At 42.8% G+C, this 14,789-nt stretch overlaps 1 protein-coding gene across 1 annotated transcript; it reads left to right on the forward strand.

Moving 5' to 3' along the window:
• Window positions 1-2,455: 2,455 nt before the first annotated feature.
• Window positions 2,456-9,681, forward strand: gdf6a (growth differentiation factor 6a; the record flags this gene model as incomplete). Its single annotated transcript, XM_080501184.1, has 2 exons — window positions 2,456-2,816; window positions 7,001-9,681. The coding sequence occupies 2 exons, from the start codon at window positions 2,456-2,458 to the stop codon at window positions 7,990-7,992; spliced, it is 1,353 nt and encodes a 450-aa protein (XP_080357310.1). The 3' UTR covers window positions 7,993-9,681.
• Window positions 9,682-14,789: the final 5,108 nt, after the last annotated feature.

Below are 14,789 nucleotides of genomic sequence, written 5' to 3' on the forward strand. Positions count from 1 at the left end.
AACATAGATCAAAGTTTGGCTCCAAATGGTACTCCATGGATCAGTTTAGTATTCACACCATACAGCAAATGTCCAGACAATGTTAGAACGAGAACCCTGGATCTGAAATCCACAAAACCCAAATTTTGCAGATCAAACGTCCAGTTGTTCAAAGGTAATCTGGTTGGATTTTGGTAATCAGATTGGATCAAATCTCGAAAATGGGCTGTTCAAAAGGGAAAGAAGAATTCTGAAATCGGATTAGATAATCTGGATCAAACCTTCAGTTTGTGTTGTTCAAAACTTTTCACTTCAACTTTGATCCATAGAAACAGGATTATCCTGATCCCAAAGGGGGGTAGGATTTCAAAGCGGATTTCAGGAAGAAAATGTAGGAAAACTTTAAAATTGGTCAAAAAAATCAATTTGTATAATTTTTGTATATACTTTTCTTTATATTTTGCACTCAATTTGTTTAACTCATACAGTGATAAAGTAGATCAAATAGACATGGTCTACCAATTAAGCCTTTCAGTATCGTAAAGTAAAAATAAAACTTAAAAAAGAAATGGTGGTCTGTCCTACTTGGATGAAGAACCCTGAACATTCTTTATTAGCTATTGGACATTTAGCCTATATGTTTTTTTAATTTAAGACTTTTTCTAAATATCCACAATGTATATATTTATGTACATTTGTTATTTGTTGTGGCTGAGATGAGTGATCACAAAAGAAACCATAAATAGAAGTGGATGTTTGTGTGTTTTTATTTTGAGACAAAGCACAAAAATAACAAAAAAGTGACCCCATGTTGGCTCTTCTACCTTTTGTTCTTTATATTGCTGGTAGCCCACTTAGAGCACTGGTAATCCAGATTTGGTCATCTTGAAAACTGTGTATCTGGATCAGGGTGATCCAATCCAATGTTTCTTTGAAAAACTGGCATAGAAGTGAGACAGACTACCTGATCCCAGATAGTAAAAAAAAAAAGGATTTTCAAATCCAGATAATTTTGATCCAGAATGCATTTTTTGAACAACTGACCCAAGGACATTGGCTGCAAGGACAAAATTATCCAAAAACATCCTACTTAAACTTTTGTATATTTAACTGAGATAGATGTGGTATGGTTGATACTGGTCAGAGGACATGGTGCAATAAAATGTGCTCTTGAGTAATACTAAAAGAACTCTTCACTTCAATATTTGAATGATGTAATTTGTAATAAACTTTGTATTATATATTTCAGACAATTTCTTCTTCTCAAAGAACTTGAAACCTTTTTATGGCACGGGGGAAAGTCAAAAACCTTTTTGGGCCACACAGTGGTGTGGTTGTTGACCTGGGACTCAATCATGACATACATGGATGGATGGATGGATGGATGGATGAATGGATGGATGGATGGATGGATGGCTGAGCCCGTCAAGTCTTACCTAGAGGACCTGAATGTAGCAATTGTCCAGAGAATTATTATTTTTCTCCTTTGCAATAGTCCCTATATACCACTAGAGGTCACTCGAGTCATTCCATACTCAACCGTTACCTTTGAACGACACCTCAGTCAGGCTACATGTTTTGGGTTTATGATGTCGACGCCTCTAATGACATTTAAACGCATCCATCGGCAGCTTTGCAGTTTACATATATAGTTTCCACTAATTGATTAGAAATGTATCTGTAGCTGCCTATATTTGATCTGACTTCCATGATGTTGCATTTACGCACCGTGGACAATTTCACTGTTGTATGGAAATAATATTCACGAAGAGGACGGCAACATGTCTGAGATGTGATTAAAAATGTCACAAGTTTATGATCTCACAAAGAATTTTCAGGTTATCTGTGCGTAAAATCTAATCTAATCTGCTGTCATTGTCCTTGGATGCTTTCAGGCTGTGGTGATAAGAAAAGCTATAACTCTGATGTGGTGTTCCTGAATTATATATGGATTTGCCTCTAATTCCCTGATTTCACATGAAATAAAGAAGTACTCAAACACATTTTACAAAAAGATTACACAATTAACTTCATTTAGAAAAACTGTTAAGTAAAAAAAACAAACATTTTCAATAATGCATTTTATGATCCAAAAATGATAATCATTTGCGCGATGCTGCTCAACCTGAAGTTCTCCGTATTTATTTCTTTTGCCGACTCCAGTGGAACTCCGTTCACTCTCCTGCGCGTCTGTTTGGGGGTCTGTGACATGGAATTGTTTGGGAAGCCTTGCACTGAACCACCATGTGGGCGTGTTTCTTTCGGCCCAACAGTCTCCGCTCTTGTGCGGAGTCCAGAGCGAAAAACGCACTTCTTCTGGTGCGACCGGAGAGCGCAAAAGTAGCAGCACTCCGACCCTGACGCGCAAACCACCTCAGGCTCCGGGGGCCCACACAGTCCAACTTCACTGAGCGGGGGACGCACACACATACACAAGAAAAGAGGTTCTCAACATCATCCAGTGACTCTTCCAGCCATGGACGCATCTCGAGTCTTTACGATATATCTGGGCCTCCTCCTTGTTTTCTTTGGGAATATACCGTGTTTCCAGTCTGCTGCTATCATCGCTCCCTCCGCACCGAGGAGGAACAGAGGAGCCAGGATTCCTCATCAAGACGGACAAAGGTCATCCAGATTCCTAAAAGACATCTTCGCGTCCTCGCATCCTGTGGTGGGACACCACAAAGAAGACCCAAAGAACGCGATTGTTCCGCATGAATACATGCTCTCCATATACAGGACATACTCGGCTGCTGAGAAGCTCGGACTAAACGCGAGCTTTTTTCGCTCTTCTAAATCTGCCAACACGATAACAAGTTTTGTGGACAGAGGAACAGGTTGGTTTCACCTTACTGACAGATCCATCATCTGAGAGTTGTTGATTTCTGTAGTGCATCTTAAACATTTGACTTGCCTGGTACTCTTTTCTCATACATTTCGTAAAAGTAACCAAGAGTAAGGCTTAAAAACAGCGCAGCGCACCTTAAAAGTGAGACCAAGTAATGGGTACGCGCACTTTTACGCGCATTTTGACGCGTAAAAGCGACAGAATTGTCAAAATAATAACTAAACATGAAAACCTACTGCATAGCTTCAGGTTTATTTGTTGATCCTCGAGTGAATGTGTTTCGTTCGGGTCTGTTTGCCGATCTGCCGCTGAAACATGCAACTTTTGTCCAAGTATGAAGTTATATTACACTTAAATTAACCTCGGGGTAACGCGACAGTAAAACACTAATTGAGACGCTCCCAAAATGAAGGCTGTAAATCACTGTCAGTTAAGGTAAAAAAAAAAGAAAAAAAGACTATTCTGCCCCCAACCTCCACGTGACTGCAGATCAAACTGTTTATCGTTGGAAATAATGATTAGTTCATTTTAAACGTGTATCTCATCAATCAAAAACAAAAAGTGTGAGATTTAGCAACCAGAATCAAACTCCAAAAACTCCACACTCGTTACAAAACTTTCAATCTACTGCCATTATGGTGTCCAGTTTGTTCAACTTGTCCTGACAAAGGGAGCTGGGGTCCATGGGGCAGAGCGGGACGGTGTGAGAAGCAGGTGTTTGGGTCAGTTAACATGTGTAACCAAGTGATTGGACCGGCTTGCGAGAACAAACACAATCTGATAAACACAAACACATCCAACGCACACAAGGGGACATAAGCCGAGTTAATCTTTGAGGGAGAAATAAAAGCTATCTTTGTTTGCCGTTCCCTCCTGTCTGAAACACTCTGGGACTCAGACTGCGCGCTGTAAAAAATGCCCATCCTGGTGAGGGGCGCAGTCCAGACTCGGCTGTTTGAGGCTGATTGTCGTCTACTAACTTGATTAGGCGCACTTGCAAATATCAATGCGACGCATCAACATCTTGCGTTGTACAATATAATAAAATCTCAATTTTAGGAATGCGTTTCAACATTTGATGCATTTTATTTCCCCGGAGACTAGATTTGTAGTAGGTTTTTTTTCCTTCTTCTTCTTTCAACTGCTCGTTTCGAACTCCAAAACAGACGTTTGATGAGTGAACGTGAAGTTTACTGGCGCGTCCGTGCGGTCATTTCTTGCAGTGGGAGCTGATTTGATAGGGAAAACGCCTCACTCTCTCCTGTGATTTTGATGTGATGTGTCACTGGCTCTGACCCCGAGCTGGACCCTCTGAGAGCTGCTTGGCATCGAACGGCCGACTGGAGTATTTGAACTCGGTGATCTAATTGAGTGTTCATGTCATAACATATCAAACACTGTCTATTCTACCATAATGACCCAGCTCGGCCGCGATGGGCACGTCATAAAAAAGAGAGAGAGAGAGCGAGAGAGAGAGAGAGAGAGAGAGAGAGAGAGAGAGAGAGAGAGAGAGAGAGAGAGAGAGAGAGAGAGACGACGAGGAAGCGGAAAAAAACCCCCGAAAGAGCACTTCCTCCACTGTGAAGTGGTTCGTACCCCCCACCCCCACCCCCCCGACTGCGGAACCTCCCTTTGCGACCGCCACTTTAATTACGGAAAATTATTTTTCTTCCCGTTCTTTCAGCTCAAGTGCCTTTGGTTACTTGTGGGATTCATCCCAGCGTCCCAAAAGTGTAGCACTGCATTAACCTGCAGACTGAACCTCAACTGGGACTTCTGGTTTCCTAAATCACCTCCAACCGAAAAGGCTTACACACGGAGCAAGGCTTTTCACAAGAAAAATCTCAACTTCTGCGCTATTTACGCGTTTTTATTGCATGCTTAGAATATATTTAGTCAATGCACGCTTCTGTTTGTTTTAAAAGCAAAATGTATGTACCTAAACAAATCAGAAGTGTCCACACTAGAGGTAAAAAAAACAAAAAACAAAACACGAAATCAGAACAGAGTAACCTGAATCTGAAAATTACTTTTGGCACTTTGGGCTAACTCATTAAAGCGCAGATGGTGCCGCCCGACCTCCCTCTCTTTCTTTTTTCTCTTTCTCTTTAAGCAGAGGCATGTATGACAGAAACATGTTTTGCATTTGTTTAAATACAACCAACACGGTCAAACGAAAGTGCACAGGATGCCGGTTTGAACCAAGCAATAAACTCTACCGCAGTCCCCCTAATTACCCACTGTCAGGCATAAGTGTAATGGAAAAATATCTTCTTCTTTTCTTTTCTTTTCTTTTTTTATTTCTTATTTATAAAATACTGAAATTGTAAATATTTTGCACATTTTCTTTTACTGTCAACACAAATAACTCCATTATTCCTACAGGCTGTTCGGTCAGTCAGACGGTCCGTCCAGACGCGTTTTAAAGGGAATGTTGTCGTTGGCAGGATGAGATGAAATGAAACGGGAAGTACTTTAATGAGGAAGATGGGGATTGGGAACTGTTAATTATTTGGTGAACTTGCGTTCGATTTGTTTGAGGTCTTATTAAATAAAAAAAAAAAAAAAGACTAATGCAAACCAGACGCACAAAGTCACTGAAATGAGCACAAGGTTTCAATCGACTTTTACTGTTTGTCTCGGCAGGGTTCACAGAGGAGAGCTGACAACCAGATTCAAGTGTTTTCTTGGCGTAACGTTTACAAATTAGATCCCAGAGGTGTTTAGATGTGGTCATGTCACTTTGATAGAAGAATTAAAAACCAATGTTGTATAGAGCAATGGTGACATCAAACGACGCACAAGATGATGACGCACTAAACAGGTTTAAATTATTTTTTTTATGGTGGACATGAAGAGCAAATCTAAAATTTTCTCAAACTAAAATCACTTTTTTGATTGAATATATTTGAAGTAAATACTTAATTTCCTGACGATGCTGTTGATTATTTATCGAACCAATTAAAAAACGGTAATCAAATTATTGCACTCATTCGAAACAGAGAACAAATTTTATATATATATATATATATATATATATATATATATATATATATATATATATATATATATATATATATATATATGCCGTCCCTTAATGTACCTTGATATGTTTTTTTAGTTCAAAATGTGTGCGCTAAACTAAGAAATTTATGATGTGTTGACACTGCTTCATGCGTTCCTCTGAGCGTTGTTTTGCAGCCTGGTTCGCCTTGACGAAATATTTGCAGGCCTCCTGGGTCTCCGGCGGGGAATAATGCATTAATTGTGTATTGTTCGGTTGAGTGTACAGTATGTCGCCTTTGGTCCGTTGTGTCTGGCAGCACCCTTTACATCACTAGGCCCCTTTCTTCTGCATTTTATGGTCTTTATCATTTTTCTAATGATACAACTATGTAAAAGTTCCCCCCCCCCAAAAAAACCGTAACTTCTGCTATTTGCTTGAATTCTTAAATTGAATAACTTTTGGGGCTGTAAATATGTTTACTTTTGCCTAGCCAGGAATAAAAAGGAAGAAATAATCAATATGTCATCACGTTTAATAGAAACGTTGCTCTTTTCTTTAGAAACACACTGTCATTATTTAAAAGTCGCAAAAAAATATTAAATATTACTAATTTGTTGCTGTCAAAAAATAATTTGTCTGAATCTGACTGTTTTTTTGTAATCAGATTTATCCACTAACCACCAAACAAACAAAAAAAAAAACCAACTATAGACTGAAATAAGAAACACTCGTGCGTAATGACGCGGACCTTGTTTGCTCTGCGTCGCATTGTCGTTTGGAAATGAAACTCATACCTCCGGAGATGTGGTTGAAAAGAAACATAAAACTTGTACATAAAACTTAAGTCTTAGTTTGATATAAGATTCAAGAACTTGATTACTGAGATATTTCTTTGAGGGCCAATTTAGAAAACAATGGTGAAACTGGGTGTAAGTACAGTTTAAGCCACAAGCTTTTATTTTCTCTTTTTCTCCAAACCAAAGACTTGTCAGCTGTAGTTTGTTTCAGGCAGGTTCAGGGTGGACCTTTGAAAAACAAAAAAGAGAGAGAAGGCCTCTGTGGGAGAATGTGGCCCCCCCTCCCCTCCCTCTTAACCCCCCTCCCTCTGAACACTGTACACCCTAAGTGAATCTGACTGCAATTATTTTCTTCTTTTATCCTTGCAGACGATCTTTTGCACTCTCCTCTGCGAAGACAAAAGTATCTGTTTGATGTCTCAACCCTTTCAGAAAAAGAGGAGCTGGTCGGGGCAGAATTAAGGATATTTAGGAGAGCGCACAGGGAGTTGCAGACGACGGGCCTCTACGACATCCAGGTCTACCCCTGCCGCTCCGACCGGCTGCTGGACTCCAGGTCTCTGGACCCGCTGGACTCCACCAAACCCGGCTGGGAGGTTTTGGACGTGTGGGAGATGTTCAAAGCGAACCAGCATCACTTCCATCACCCGCATCATCACCAACACCATCAGCCGCATCAGCAGCAGCACGGGAGCCAGTTGTGCTTCCAGCTTAGGGTCACTCTGAGCAAGTCGGACACCGAGGTCGATCTGAGGCAGCTGGGCCTGGACAGGAGCGGCCGATCCCAGCAGGAGAAGGCCATCCTGGTGGCCTACACCCGCTCCAAGAAGAGGGAGAACCTATTCAACGAGATGAAGGAGAAGATCAAGTCGCGGAGGTCGGTCGGTGAGAAGGAGGAGGTGGTGGTGGTTAAAGCAGCAGGGGAGGAGGAGGAGAGGGTGTCGCCGCCGCCCAGGGGTGTCAGGGGAGGTGGAGAGGGGCCTCGGCGGCGGCGGAGGACCGCGCTGAGCAATCGGCACGGGAAGCGACACGGGAAGAAATCCAAGTCCAGGTGCAGCAAAAAGGCGCTGCACGTGAACTTCAAGGAACTGGGCTGGGACGACTGGATCATCGCCCCCTTGGATTACGAGGCGTACCACTGCGAGGGGGTGTGCGACTTCCCCCTCAGGTCGCACCTAGAGCCGACCAACCACGCCATCATACAGACACTCATGAACTCCATGGACCCAAACAGCACGCCGCCCAGCTGCTGCGTCCCCACCAAACTCAGCCCCATCAGTATCCTGTACATAGACTCGGGCAACAACGTTGTGTACAAACAGTACGAGGACATGGTGGTGGAGCAGTGTGGGTGCAGGTAGCGGCCATTGTTCACCCGAGAAAAGAAAAAAGACATTAAAAAAATATCAAAGAGAAGTCTTAATGGGTCCTCGACTGAAGATAAAAAGTCCTCACGCAGGTCTTGACGCATGACGCGCCTCGTCTTTACTCAAAAGGGATGCACACGCGAGGCAACCTCTATTTATTTAGACTCAGCTCAGTCACATCCATTTACACTCTCTGCCTTAAAGTGTTAAGCACATTAATTCCCTTCCATGCAACCAGTTGTCACTCATCAAACAGGCTTTTGTTTCCCAGAGAGTGAGTCGTGTCCATATGGCGCAACACAATGAGTGCGTGTGTGTGTGTGTGCGTGTGTGTGTGTGTGTGTCTGAGATGGAGAGAGAGAGAGAGAGAGAGAGAGAGAGAGAGAGAGAGAGAGAGAGAGAGAGAGAGAGAGAGAGAGAGAGAGAGAGAGAGAGAGAGAGAGAGAGAGAGCTGACTAAGGGTGAGATGAGGATCCATTGAGTCCAACTGCGCACCTGGAGGCCCGGGGACAGCGAGGCTTTCTGCCTGTCAGCAGCGCTTTGTTGCAGCTCTGCCGTGTGATCCCGCCAGACAAGCAGCCAAGACCCGGACTCTTTTGGGTATGTGCATCCAGGGCAGTAATTGCCACTGTCCAGCTGGAGTCATTACAGGCCCGATCAAGTGCCTGTTTTCCCAAATAGATTATATATATTAAAAAAAAGATGAATTTACCAAACAAACATACAGGCTGATGTAAGAAGAGGAGATCAGAAGGAGCGTGGTGGTTAAGCCGTGAAGAGATTTTTTTTTCTTTTTTTTTTTTTCTTTGAAAGAGGCACAGTGCGCATTTGCGGACAGAAAGGACGCTGAAACTGACTTGTGCCGAACTCGGGCCCAGATGACACAAGGAAGGAAATCGATTTTTTTTTTAAAAGAGAGAAAGCACACATAACTGAGACGAACTTTTTTTTTTCTTTTTTGCTCGAAAGTCTGCATCGTTACTAAATGCACTTCCAGAACTGACTGCGCCAAGGACACGTAGTCAGAGAGTTTGTCTTCTTGATGTCGAAAATATATGAGGAAAAAAAACGAGAGACTCGATAAAGAGACGATATTTAAATGCACATTAGCTTTGAATGCACTGCTGTTCAATATTATTTTTTGTTTTTGTTTTTTGAGCTGTAAATATTTGTACAGTTGAAAACTTTACAAAGTGCAACGAATGAAGAAATGGAAAAAAACGGCATTTCTTTGTAAATATACAAAATGCACTCAAATTGGTATAATTTCTATTCTATAATTATTTTATTATTTGTGATGTACAGAGTTTCATGATAATCATATATTTCGTACGTTGATAAGAGTAATTTAAGGTGTATTCAATATTTCGCAGAGGGTGGAAAATACCATTATTATTGTCTACCTCATAATTGCATATAGGATCTGAGTTTTGAGGTGCATTCAGTTAGAGTGTAAAGAGCTTTTACAATGATATATAAGATCATTTATATACATATATTACTGGATAATATTCCACACCATTACTGTACAAATAAAATTCAAAACAAAGTCCACAAGTCTGGCACTTCTGATGATTAATTCCACCAGATTTGTATCCCATACCATTCATTTGATGTGTTTAGAATAAAGTTCCCATGAAAACACAAACATCCAAACAGGACTTTGCAGGGCATTGAGTTGGGAAGTGTAGAAGTTGTGTGTTTAACTTCATTAAATTGAAAAAAAAGTGATTACATTGTTGGTATTACTGATTCCTATGCTTGCAATCACAGTGTTTACGCATGATCAATACCCTTTCTTCAACATGCTGACAATACAATTAAAACACTACTAATTCAGATTTTTTTTTTCAAGCCCTTATATGGTCTCTTCAAGCTTTAAGTTGTATTCCCCACTGAGATCTGGTGCATCTGGACCACATATACCTTTGCCCTGAGGTCAGATTTCCCCTATTGTCACCCTTTTGTAAACACATTCTCATCATAGACAGCAAATGCAATTATTCAGTGACTGGATGCCTCAGGATTGCACCGTAAAAACCCATGTCAGCATATGGTGACCATCCAAGTAGAAGAAAGCCCACTGACTGACTGTCACTGATATGGCACTGAATGTACAAACCCCAGCTATTTCCCAACGAATTAGGCCTGCCTGGGTCAAGTTTACTTAACACTTTAATGTTTCCCAATCTGTGGATGGAAACACACATACACACATGCACACAGGCACACAGAGTTTGAAAGAAGGGATTGCTTCCATATAGGCTATCGACCTTGGCCTGGAAACAATTAGGAAATTGCTTTGAAATGTTATATGTTGTCCAGGCTCTTGTACAGTATCATGTCACTCCCCACATGTTTGCTAGGGGGAAACAGAGGATGCTAAGTGCACTCTTTAGTGGCCGCTGCAAATGACTGACACAACAACCATTCCCCTGAGTATAACCAAATGGCCCCTGAGGCTATATGTCTGGAACACCATTGCCGGGGTGCTGCTAAGAGCCTTGCTGCTACAAGTGCACTATGAGAAGCAACTCTTCTCTGGCTCTGCAGCTGTTTCTGGATAACAAATACCTTAATGCTGCTCAATCAACTTGTAACTTTCCTAAGCAACCACAAGTTAACTGCTGGTATAAACCTTTGCTTTCTGATTTATATTTATTTGACAAGCTGCTCGGTCTGGTGGGCACTGGCCTGGAGGTGAGACTGAATGTGAGGGGAACAGTTAAATGGTGATGAAAGGGAAAGGAATGCTTTGTTTACCCGCTTCAATCCCTCACTCTTAAGTTAAATGTTCCTATAAAGTTCTTCATCACAACTGCCTTATTGTCCCCCTCTATCTGCACTGGAGCAGAGAGAGAGAGACAGAGACACAGAGAGAGAGAGACAGAGAGAGAGAAAGCGAGAGCGTTGTGTTTATTTAAATCTTGCTCCTAATATATTAGTCTAAGCAAACCGAAATTGGCAAAGAGAGGGGGTCCTTTTCATCAGAAATGTGGAGAATGTATAACACAAATAGTCCTGACACCCCACATCTGTGCACGCTGGATTCCTCTTTAAAATACTGTGAGGTTGCATAAGTGAAGATCTATAAGGTGTTGCTCAGAGTGAATAGCCCGGGAGCATCTCCAAGGTTTGAGAAAACGTCTTGCCTTGTAGACAGACACAAATGTTCCTCGTGCTGAATGGCTTTGTTTTCAGTGATGTCCTTAGTGGCCACAGGAAGCGCATAAATCACGCTGATCATTGAGACAGCGAAGACCAGCAGAAATGTGTTAAATCAGCATTAAGAAGCAGTAGAAAAGTGGTCTGATTTGTTGAATGGTTGAAATGGCGAGTGGAGGGAACAGGAAAGAGAAACCTGGATACGGCCAAGGCTTGACTTCTAAACTACTACTGAGAAGATCCAGCAAGAACTTCATTATTTATTTGTCAGTGACTGTTTCTCTCCTCACTCATTTCTTTTCTTCCTGCCTCTAGAGGGGTCCCTCCTTCTCTAGTTTCTCATACTTCCCACCGTTATGGTTTGCAGATACTACCATTCCCCCTATAATATAGCTTGACACCTTTCTTCAGCCAAGGCGGTGCAAGGTGGTGCTGCGAAGCAGATGCAGAGTACAAACACCGGCAGGCGTACATGTCATGTGAGTTTGCTTTTGCACGCAACGTTGTACAAGGAGAGAGTGCATCAACGTATGTGTACGAGTGGACAGAAGGGCGGCTGCGTACACAGATGGGCAGATGATTGGTGCAGGAGAGCAGCAGATGCCTGAAGTGACCCCTACTGCTGCCTTTCATTGAACCACTGGCTCCAGCACAAAGGCAGGGTTGGCCCCAAACATTAAATACACTTGCTCGATGCCAGAGGTCATGTTTTTCTTCTTCGCTTATCTGAGAGTCACTTCAGAAAGAAAAAGGTCTGAGTTTGTCATGTTTTTTGTTTTGTTTTTTGCGAACAAGCTCATCAAACACGATCTCAAAATGAGGGAGATTCTTGTTGCACTTATTTGGCAGATGCCATTTAGGTAGAGGCAGGTAATAAACCGTGCACAGAACAGTCATGGTGAAACAAAAGACTTGAGGTTCTCCCCTCTGACACTGCATCTGCCTGCTTCTTCCTCAGAAATCCTCCCCGTCACCTCCTGTCAGGCCATACGGTAACAGGGAGACAGCAGACACCTCAACTTCTTCACAGATAACCTGCTAATTGTGTTAAACTCGCCTCCAACTGGGCTTTCAACATAAACATGGATCCAGAGTTGCGCAATCAGCTGCAGTTGAAACAATGCATTCATGCTTCTCATTCTAGAAAGGTATATATGTTTATATTTCTGGTAAAATTCCACCGATGCGACATTGAACACAGTCAGGAACTTGGAAAACAGCGAATGCTGAAGTTGATAGATCTGCTAGGAGTACCTGTCCAGAGAAGCCCATTTTTGTTCTGTTTATTTTCTAAAGGAATGTCTGAGTGTGCCCTTTCACCCCTCCTCATCCATTTACTGCCCCTGGTCTATGTTACAGATGGTGACCCAGGTCCTTCCCTGATTAACAAGTACACCATTGGATTCTCCTGCAAATGTCTGCATAAAGGAAGATTGCCTTTTCTTTTTTTTGTACGCACACAGTTCATCTTTTTGTTTTCCCTTTTTTGTTGGCCTCTGAGTGTGTCTCTGTTCACTGGTGCAAGGGGCTGAATGAGCTCGAGTCAAAAGTAAATTTACTCAGCTAACTCGGACAATGCTTATGTTTGGGAGCGAGGCAAGGACGTGACCTCGGTGCCAATTTACATCCGTGGACACTTGCGGAGAGCAGAAGGAAGGTCGATAGCCGGTGGGGGCCCTGAACAATGGTATTCACTGGTCTGGATGCTTGAGGACATGTTGGGCCCGAAATGTTTGCTTTAACATGCAGCGTCAAAGGAGAACAAATGAGTTTGAGAAGTAAAGCAGCTCCACGGTTGATGGAAAATGAGAAAAAAAAAGACTATAATATGAGAGTCAACAGTGCAATGCTTTTTTTCCTGATTCCCTTCAATCACCGTCAATTAACATTTCCCCTGCTTTACATAAGACACACTGAAATTCAAAAAGGGACCTGGGTGGTGGAAAAGAAAAAAGAGGTTTTGGTTGTGCATTGTAAAATGAGACATGTAGGCAAACAAACATAGGTCAGGGGCAATGAGGCAGCAAGACAAGGATCTGACTTTGGAAAAGAGAGGGGGAGCTGTTGGGGTAGAGGGAGGAGGGCGGCAGGGCACAGGAGGACTTGATGGACAACTCCACAACTCGGCAGAGGCAGAGCTTTCACTTAAAAATGGTGCCTGGCCTATCTCAAAAGGTCAGAGCCCAGAACACTAACACACTACATTAATCATGAGAGGCTGCGGCTTACCTGTCTAGCGTTTCAGCCGTGCCGTACAGTTAACCTCAATTATGCTTGATTACGAGGTGTGGAAGACCCCAAGGCACGAGACCAAAAGATCAAGCATCAATAATGCAGCTTCACATTAGATGTGTTCGTCTGTCACGGTGCAGAGCAGTCTGCCATCCTAATTGGTTATTGAACAGGTAGAAGCTGATGTTTGCCTGCTCAATTTGGCTCAGTTTGTGTGTAATTTCATGTCGTCACACCGCGATGCCTCAAGGTAAAATGAAGCATATGCACAGACATATGCTTATGAGACACAAACACATCGAGTGAAGCATTGTGTGGTGTACCAAAAGAGGGCTAAAGGCTTCATGCTGGCCCAGCCCCCTTCTTGGTAATTGCCCCATTATGTGTTGGTGGTGGATGGAGCCATTTCAGATGTTTTATGATGGGGCCATTTTCATTTTGTCTTACCAATGAGGGACAGATTTATGGTAGAAGACAGTCCTCTATTCAGGGCTAGAAAAAGAAAAGAAAAAAAATGCCTCACCACCTCATTCACTAATACACACACGCACACACGCACGGACTCTGTGTTTAAACACACTGCAGCAGAGATACAAGTAAACTTGCTGCATATTATACGACAGGAGCCTGGCATGCCCTCTCCTGCTCTGCCCAGGTCTATGGGTGAGCTCGTTGGCACAGGCTTATTAGATTAATAAATGTTTGATGGCCCAAGAGCAAGGAGGCACACTTCCAGACTGGTCGTCAGTGTGTTCCGCGGGTGGGAGGGCGGGAGGGAGGGAGGGAGGGAGGTTACCGGAGAGAAGACCTCCTCTCAGAGTCCCTGGTCTGTGGGGAGAGTGCCGGGCCTCGAGTAAAACCGAGTCTGTCACTTTCTCACCAAATGTTGTCCGACTGAAAGGAACCGTCATAAAGGGCAAAGTAAACGTCAGTTAGCTTTTCAGAATTAATCTCTTTTAGCCCGCAGTGAAGTGTTTGAAGTGCTGAAGACTCTATGGCTGCGCGGTTTCCTCACAGAGGCTGTTTTGGTGTGGTTCCCTGGAGCTCCCCGTTTGGAAATCAAATCTTGAGCTCAGTAACTCTTGTGCCAAGAAAAATATTGGTCATAAATTGGTGCCTGCATAGGCAGTCTAATTACAGGGCTGAAAATGTACCCTCAACTCATGGCTGCAATTATTAAGGTTAACAATAGGGACGTTGGGGTAGAGATTGCTAAAGGTTCAAAGAGCTTGACTGATTTCATGACTCATTTCACTGACAAGCGGGGGGGGGGGGGGGGGGGGGGGGTCTGAAATAGAAGTAGGTCTCTGTCTGTGTCACAAACTGCTTTCTTTTCGTGTGCAGAGTGTGGAGAGTTGTCAGGTACAAGTCTTTTAACAAACAAGGTCAGCAGA

This window comes from Blennius ocellaris (assembly GCF_963422515.1).
Source record: "Blennius ocellaris genome assembly, chromosome: 8".
In the NCBI taxonomy this organism is placed as follows: domain Eukaryota; kingdom Metazoa; phylum Chordata; class Actinopteri; order Blenniiformes; family Blenniidae; genus Blennius; species Blennius ocellaris.